We start from the raw sequence: 8789 nt of genomic DNA on the forward strand, positions 1-8789 counted from the left end.
TAAAAATTAGCCGGGCATGATGGCATACACCTGTAGTCCCAGCTACTTGGGAGGCTCAGACAAGAGAATTGCTTGAGTCCAGGAGTTTGAGGCTGCATTGAGCTATAATTGCACCACTACACTCCAGCCCGGGTGACAGAGCAAGACTCTATCTCTAAAAACATAAAAATTAAAAATAAATAAATAAAATGTTTGAACCCTGGTATTTGCCTAATGTTCTTCCTTGTCTTTTTCATCTCTGTTTTTCTTCCAGTTTAAGAAAAGCCCTCCAAAGATCCCTTATAAGGCCATTGCACTTGCCACTGTGCTGTTTTTGATTGGCGCCTTTCTCATTATTATAGGCTCCCTCCTGCTCTCAGGCTACATCAGCAAAGGGGTAAGCTGACGGGCATGTGGAAATAAGCTGTGAGAGCCATAAAATACTAGCCACAGCTCGTGTGTGTGTGTGTGTGTGTATGCGTGTCCCCGTGTCCATGTGTCTGTCCATCCCAGTAGTCTATTTTTCTGAGACGAGGTTTTGCTCTGTCTTGCAAGCTAGAGTGCGGTGGCACAACCTTTACCTCCCTGGGCTCAAGTGATCCTCCCACCGCAGCCTCCTAAGTTGCTGGGACTACAGGTGTGCACCATCACACCCAGCTAATTTGATATATTTTTTACTTATTTTTGTTCATTTTATTTTTTTGTAGAGACAGGGTTTCACTGTGTTGCTCAGTCTGATCTCTAACTCTTGAGCTCGGGCAGTCTGCCCACCTCAGCCTCCCAAAGTTCTGGGATTGCAGGTGTGAACCACTGCACCTGGCCAACTTTTATTTCAATTTTTACAGGTACATGGTGTATATACTTACGGGATATGTGAGGTATTTTAATACAGTCATGCATTCATAATAATTACATCAGGCTAAATGGGGTATCCATCACCTCAAGCATTCATCATTTGTGTTACGTTCCAATTATACTTTTATTTATTTATTTTTAAGACAGAGTTGTTCTGTGGTCCAGGCTGGAGTGCAGTACCGTGATATCGACTCACTGCAACCTCTGTCTCCCAGGTTCAAGCTGCTGTCATGCCTTAGCCTCCTGAGTAGCCGGAATTACAGATGTATGTCACCACGCCCGACTAATGTTGGTATTTTTAGTGTAGATGGAGTTTTGCCGTGTTGACCAGGCTGGTATCAGACTCCTGACCTCCCAAAGCGTTGGGATTACAGGCAGGAACCACTGTGCCCGGCCTACTTTTAGTTATTATGTGTATATACATTGTTGTTGTTTTGGAGGAGTCTCATTCTGTCACCAGGCTGGAGTGCAGTGGTGCAATCTCGGCTTGCTGCAGCTGCCACTCCTGGGTTCAAGTGATTCTCCTGCCTCAACCTCCTGAGTAGCTGGGACTACAGTCTCAAGCTACCATGCCTGGCTAATTTTTGTATTTTTAGTAGAGGCGGGGTTTTACCATATTGGCCAGGTTGGTCAGTAACACCTGACCTCAGGTGATCTGCCCACTTCAGCCTCCCAAAGAGCTGGGATTACAGGTGTGAGCCACCATTCCCAGTCTTAGTTATTATATTTTTAAAGGTATAATAAATCATTCCCTAGTCACCTTGTGCTATCAAATACTAGCACTTACTCATTCTATGTAACTATATTTTTGTACCCATTAACCGTCCCCATTTCCCCCCTCTCCACCTTTCACAGTCTTTAGTAACCATCATTGTACAGTCTTCATGAGTTCAATTGTTTTAGTTTTTAGTTCCCACAAATGAGTGAAAACATGCAAAGTTTGTCTTTCTGTGCCTGGTTTATTTCATTTAACATAATGTTCTCCAGTTTTGATCCACGTTGTGGCAAGTGACAAGATCTTTCTTTTTTGTGGCTGAATAGTAATCCATCCTGTATGTGTACCACATTTTCTTTATCCATTTGTCTGTTGTAGAACACTTTGCTTGCTTCCAAATCTTGGCTGTTGTGAATAGGGCTGCCATAAATTTGGAAGTGCAGATAATCTCCTTGACAAGACTGATTTCCTTTCTTTTGGGTATATACCTAGCTGTGAGATTGCTGGATCATAGGGTAGTTCTACTTCATACTGTTCTCCATAGTGGCTATAGTAACATACATTCCCATCAACATTGTACGAGGGTTCCCTTTTGTGCACATCCTCACTAGCATTTCTTATTGCCTGTTTTTTGGATAAGCCATTTTGGCTGGGTACAGTAGCTCACACCTGTAATCCCAGCACTTTTGCAGGCCAGGGCAAGAGGATCACTTGAGCCCAGGAGTTCAAGACCAGCCTGGGCAACATAGTGAGACCTCATGTCTATATTTTTAAAAAGCCATTTTAACTGGGATGAGATGATATCTCATTGTAGTTTTGATTTGTATTTCTTTGGTCAGTGATGTTAAGCACCCTTTTGATATACCTATTTGCCATTTGTATGTCTTATTTTGCAAAATGCCCAATTTTGGTTGGATTATTAGATGTTTTTCGTACAGAGTTTGAGCTCCTTGTATATTCTGGTTATTAATCTCTTGTCAGATGGATACTTTGCATATATTTTTTCCCATTCTATGGGTTGTGTCTTCACTTTGTTGATTGTTTCCTTTGCTGTACAGAAGCTTTTTAACTTGATGTGATCTCATTTATCTTTTTTACTTTGTTTGCCTGTGCTTTTGGGGCCATTACTCAAGAAATCTTTGCCAAGTCCAACATGCTGGAGAGTTTTAGGTCTTAGGAGAGTTTTAGAGCTTCATAGTTTTAGATCTTATGTTTAAGTGTTTAATCCATTTTCATTTGATTTTTTGTATATGGCAAGAGATTTCAGGGGTCTAGTTTCATTCTTCTGCATATGGATATCCAGTTTTCCTAATACCATTTATTGAAAAGGTTGGTTCTTGACCAGCACAGTGGCTCACGCCTGTAATCCCAGCACTTTGGGAGGCCGAAGTGGGTGGATCACCTGAGGTCAGGAGTTCAAGACCAGCCTGACCAACATGGTGAAACTCCGTCTCTACTTAAAAAATACAAAATTAAGGCTGGGCATGGTGGCTCATGCCTGTAATCCTAGCACTTTGGGAGGCCAAAGTAGGTGGATCACCTGAGATCAGGAGTTCAAAACCAGCCTGGCCATCATGGTGAAACCCCATCTTTAAAAAAAAAAAAAATTAGCTGGATGTGGCGGTGGGCACCTGTAATCACAGCTACTCGGGAGGCTGAGGCAGGAGAATTGCCTGAACTTATTAGGCAGAGGTTGCAGTGAGCTGAGATGGTGCCACTGCTCTCCAGGCTGGACAACAAGAGTGAAACTCCATCTTAAAACAAAAAAGACTGATTCTTTCCCCAGCGTATTTTTTGTTTTTGTTTTTGTTTTTGAGACAGAGTCTCACTCTGTCATCCAGGCTGGAGTGCAGCAGCATCATCTCAGCACACTGCAACCTCAGCCTCCCAACTAACTGGGACCACAGGTATGTGCCACCACACTTGGTTAATTTTTTTTCATTTTTTGTAGAGACAAGGTTTTGCCATATTACCCAGGCTGATCTTGAACTTCATACTCAAGCAATCCAGGAATACAGTGGTGTGATCACAGCTCTCTGCAACCTCGATCTCCCAGGCTCAATACATCCTCCCACCTCAGCTTCCCAAGTAGTAGGGGTTACAGGTGTGAGTCACCATACCCAGCTAATTTTTTTGTTTGTTTGATAGAGATGAGGTCTCATTATGTTGCCCAAGCTAGTCTTGAACTCCTGGGCTCAAGCAGTCCTCCTGCCTCAGCCTCCCAAAGTGCTGAAATTACAGGCTTGAGCCACTGCACTCCACTGGCCATGTTCCCCGTTGTGTGTTAATTACAGTCAGTGCAAGGTCCACCCTAGCCTCCCAAAGTACTGGGATTATAGGTGTGAGCCACTGTACCTAGAGGATGTAGAATTTTATCAAATGCTTTTCTAGCATTGATTGAAATAACCATAAAAATGTGGTTTTCGTCCTTCATTTTCCTGATACAATTATATCACATTGATTAATTTGTGTAAGTTGAGCCATCCTTGCATCCCTGAGTTAAACCCCACTCGGTCCTGATGAACAATCTAATGTGTTGTTGAATTCCTTTTGCTAGTATTATCCTCCTTATTCAGGATTTTTGCATCAGTGTTTATCAGGGATATTGGCCTATAGTTTTCTTTTTTTCTATGCATCTTTGCCTGGTTTTGGTATCAGGGTAAAACTGGCCTTATAGAATGAGTTTGGAAGTATTCTCTCCTTGTCTGTTTCAGAATAGTTTCAATAGGATTAGGTTATTTTTCCTCTTTTTTTTTTTTTTTTTTTTTTTTTGAGACAGGGTCTCACTGTCACCCAGGCAAAGTGCAATGGTATGATCTCAACTTACTGCAACCTTTGCCTCTCCAGGCTTACATGATCCTGCCACCTCAGCCTTGCGTATAGCAACTGGGACCACAGGCGCATACTACGATGCCCATCTAATTTTTGTATTTTTTGTCAAGACGGGGTTTCACCATGTTGCCCAGGCTGATCTCGAAATCCTGAGTGATCTGCCTGCCTTGGCCTCCCAATGTGCTGGGATTACAGGAGTGAGCCACCATGCCTGGCCAAGTATTAATTCTTTAACTGTTTGGTATAATTCAGCAGTGAAACCATCAAGTCCCAGACTTCTCTCTTTTTTTTTTTTTTTTTTTTTTTTTCTTTTATTTTTTTTTTTTTTTTTTTTGCCCGTCACTTCACAATTTTATGAGTCCCAGGCTTTTCTTTGCTAGGAGACTTTTTATTAGGGTTTCAATCTCATTACTCTCTGTTCAGGTTTTAGTTTTCTTCATGGTTCAATCTTTATTTTTATATTCATGTCTGTACAGCAGGTTTCAGCAGAAAGAACAAAAAGATTTTCTTTTATATTTTGTTGTCTGTTGGCAAAACATGTTTTTCTTCCTTTGAGCAATAGTAAATTTCCATAATTCCAGTAAGGGAGGTAGTGTCAGGTAGACACACTTGGCCTCTGAGATATTAGACAGTTTGCCCACTGTCATAGTTTGGAACAGCACGGCAGAGCCTGGCATACAGGAGTCCTAACTGCTAAAGGGTGTAGCTGGAGCAGCATGCTGTCATTGTAGCTGTGCAGTGCCATGAACATACGGGTCAGTGTTTGGAGAGAAATAGTGATTCTATTATATGTATGGGGTCACAGTACCTTATAAGTCAGTTCCTTCTTACATTAGGTTTGGTTTGAGTTCCTGTTGAGTTTCTTTTCCTTTTTTTTTTTAATCATTCTTAACATTCTTGGAGTATACCTGTTGAGCTTCAATATGAAATCTTAGTAACCTAAAGTAGTTAGTGGTTCTTTCTCATGGGCTGTCCCCACATACACAGTGTCTAAGTTGTCTTGACCGATTCTGGCCATAATTAACACACAACAGGGAACACAGCCAGCCAGGTGCGATTGCTCAAGCCCATAATTCTAGCACTTTGAGAGGCTGAGGCAGGATGATTGCTTGAGCCCAAGAGTTCAAGACCAGCCTAAGCAACATAGTGAGACCTCATCTTTACCAAACAAACAAACAAAATTAGCTGGGTATGGTGACTCACACCTGTAACCCCAGCTACTTGGAGGCTGAGGTGGGAGGATTGCTTGACCCTGGGAAGTAGAGGTTGCAGTGAGCTGTAATCACGCCACTGTACTCCAGCCTGAACAATAGAGCAAGACTCTTATCTCAAAAAAAAAAAAAGGAAAAACCTGAAAGGCTAAGAAAAACACAGAAGTTTATTGTAGTAGCATCTATACAATTATAAAACGTGAAAAGCCACCAAAGTGTCCAGCAGCTGTGTGTGGGGCAGTTAAGTAAAACTGTGTACGTTGATTTCAGTGGAATGTTACATGCCCTTAAAGATTAAATATATGAAGAGGTTTTAATAATATTGGCCACAGGACACAGTGTGTTTACAACTAAGAACTTTTAAAAAAGGAAAAGAATCCAAAATATCTGGTTGAGATTGGATCATTCTTTATAATTGTTAGTACTTTGTAGTTTTCCTTCAATTTCTAATGAGGAAACCTTTTCCCTTGGTGGTGTACAACTCAAATAAAATGTACTGAAGGCCAGGCATGGTGGCTCACGCCTGTAATCCCAGCACTTTGGGAGGCCGAGGCGGGTGGATCACGAGGTCAAGAGATCGAGACCATCCTGGTCAACATGGTGAAACCCCATCTCTACTAAAACTACAAAAAATTAGCTGGGCATGGTGGTGCATGCCTGTAGTCCCAGCTACTTGGGAGGCTGAGGCAGGAGAATTGCCTGAACCCAGGAGGCGGAGGTTGCGGTGAGCCGAGATCACGCCATTGCACTCCAGCCTGGGTAACAAGAGCGAAACTCTGTCTAAAAAAAAAAAAAAAAAAAAAAAAAAAAGTACTGAAAAGCATAAAATGCTAATCTAAAGATTAGGTGACTTTTTATTTTAAAATGTGTAACTCTTAAGAGTGCTAATGTGTTTGACTCCTTCTGCCACCAGGGGGCAGACCGGGCCGTTCCAGTCCTGATCATTGGCATTCTGGTGTTCCTACCCGGATTTTACCACCTGCGCATCGCTTACTATGCATCCAAAGGCTACCGCGGTTACTCCTATGATGACATTCCAGACTTCGATGACTAGCACGCACCTCATATCTGAGGAGAAGAGTCACAGTGGGACTGCCCCAGCTTTAAGATACTGAGCAGAAACTCTAGATAAGGGCTAAAAAATTCTGCATCTTGCGGGTGTTTAAGTAAACAATGGCCAGATTTTATGCGTTCTTCCCAAAGATGTTAACTGAGCCTACAGTTAGCTAGTTAGGACATGACCTGCTCTGTTTCTCATCCCTTGGCCCTGGCAAGAGCTCCCGACAAGTTTTTCCATAGGAATATGAATCATGGAAGAATAGAGGTTATTCTGTAGTGGAAAGTGTTGCTTGCCACCACCCTCTGTAGAGCTGAGCATTTCTTTTAAATAGTCTTCATTGCCAATTTGTTCTTGTAGCAAATGGAAGAATGTAGTATGGCTAATTTCTTACTACTAAGTAATTTATTTTAAAAATATCTGAGTATCTTGGCCGGGCGCAGTAGCTCATGCCTGTAATCCCAGCACTTTGGGAGGCCAAGATGGGCGGATCATGAGGTCAGGAGTTCAAGACCAGCCTGACCAACATGGTGAAACCCCATCTCTACTAAAAATACAAAAAAATTAGCTGGGCATGGTGGTTCGCACCTGTAATCCCAGCTACTCAGGAGGGTGAGGCAGGAGAATTGTTGGAACCCAGGAGGTGGAGGTTGCAGTCAGCCGAGATCGCACCACCGCGCTCCACCCTGGGCAACAGAGCAAGACTCCACCTCAAAAAAAAAAAAAATGTTGGAGTATCTTATCCTCTACACTTAATCCTACCTTCATGTTCCAGTGGAAGACCTTGGTAAAAATCAAAGATCAGTGAGTTCATCTGTAATATTTTTTTTTACTTGCTTTCTTATTGACAGAAGCCAGGAGTAAACTAGCCTGCACAGCAAGTTTTCAAAATGTAAATACTTTCTCTGTTTAACAGTCCTTGGCCCATTCTGATCCAGTTCACCAGTATATTGGACAGCATGTAATTGGGGTCATTTTGTCCCTTGTAAATCAAGATGTTCTGTAGATTATTCCTTTAAGGGCAGGATTTTTGGCTGTTCTTAATGAAACATGTAGATAAGTGTTTATTAGTTAGAGTTTATAGCCTTGTTGCTAGCACCTTGTATTATGTCATCATTCTGCTCATGATTGCAAGACTCAGCCTGGATGCCTGGAGCACTGGATTGCCTTCGTTTGATTCTATTTTTTAGCTTGCAAAAAATGACTTATATTCCAAAGATATTAAAATGTTGAAATCCAAGTCCTAGAGTTAAAATGAGTTAACTTTAAACATTTCAGAAAACACTTCAGTGATTTTATGATATCTTTAATCCCAGTACCCAGATCTACCTTAGTTTCTAGGTGGCTGGCATTATGAGTCACACTACTTTCCCCAACCCTGAGGTTATGGACTTGGGCAGCTAGAAGCCTGGCCATGCCATCAGCTGAGATGATGGCTGTGGGAAGAGCAAGTTTTAGATGTCTGCTCAATATCCGAATGGAGCTGTTGGGGAGGCAGTTGCAATGCATGAGTGTGTCTAGAGTTTAGAGTGGGTCTTATGGAAATAGAAATTTAGGAGTCAGTATTTGGACAATATCTTAAAAACCAGAGGGCTATTTGAGATCACCAGTGGAGTGAGTGTACGTGGAGGAAGAAAAAAGGACCCAGGAAATGAGGGACAAAGAGAGGGTGACCTGAAGCAGCCTCCAAGATTAGGCACTTTTAGTAATGGGAATGTTTGCTGGGGAGTTCAGTAGTGAGTTTCTAAGCCTTGACAGTGAATTGTGAGGTGATACATAAAGCTTTATCTTGGGGAGTGGCTGCCAAGCAAAGCTCAGATCAGAAGGTTTTGGCCAAACCAAATGATTTGGATTGATGGATTAATTGATTGATTTTTGGAGACAAGGTCTTGCTCTACTGCCTAGGCTGGAGTGCAGTGGCACAATCATGGCCCACTGCAGCCTAACTCCTAGGCTCAAATGATCCTCCCACCTTGGCCTCCCAAAGTGTTGGGATTACAATCATGAGCTACTGAGCCTGGCCTGTTTGGTGGTTTTTTTTAAAGTTGATGCTGCTGGTCCAAAAAAACAAATAAAAATGGAACAGAAGGGTATAAAGTGAAAAGTAAACATTTGGGCATGGGGTGGAAAGTGTACATTT

The 8789-nt window shown here is 42.1% G+C and overlaps 1 protein-coding gene across 5 annotated transcripts in view; it reads left to right on the forward strand.

Moving 5' to 3' along the window:
* TMEM230 (transmembrane protein 230) overlaps positions 1-7035 on the forward strand; it is a 12428-nt gene extending 5393 nt beyond the window's left edge. For all 5 annotated transcript variants that reach the window (XM_017524002.2, XM_037736913.1, XM_017524003.2 and 2 more), the window contains exons 3-4: positions 254-376; positions 6506-7035. In XM_017524002.2, coding sequence (XP_017379491.1) covers positions 254-376; positions 6506-6646 — 264 coding nt within the window. In that variant the 3' untranslated portion in view covers positions 6647-7035. The remainder of the gene's footprint in view (positions 1-253; positions 377-6505) is intronic.
* Positions 7036-8789: the final 1754 nt, after the last annotated feature.

This window comes from Cebus imitator, unplaced genomic scaffold (genome assembly GCF_001604975.1).
Source record: "Cebus imitator isolate Cc_AM_T3 unplaced genomic scaffold, Cebus_imitator-1.0 Scaffold31, whole genome shotgun sequence".
Classification (NCBI taxonomy): domain Eukaryota; kingdom Metazoa; phylum Chordata; class Mammalia; order Primates; family Cebidae; genus Cebus; species Cebus imitator.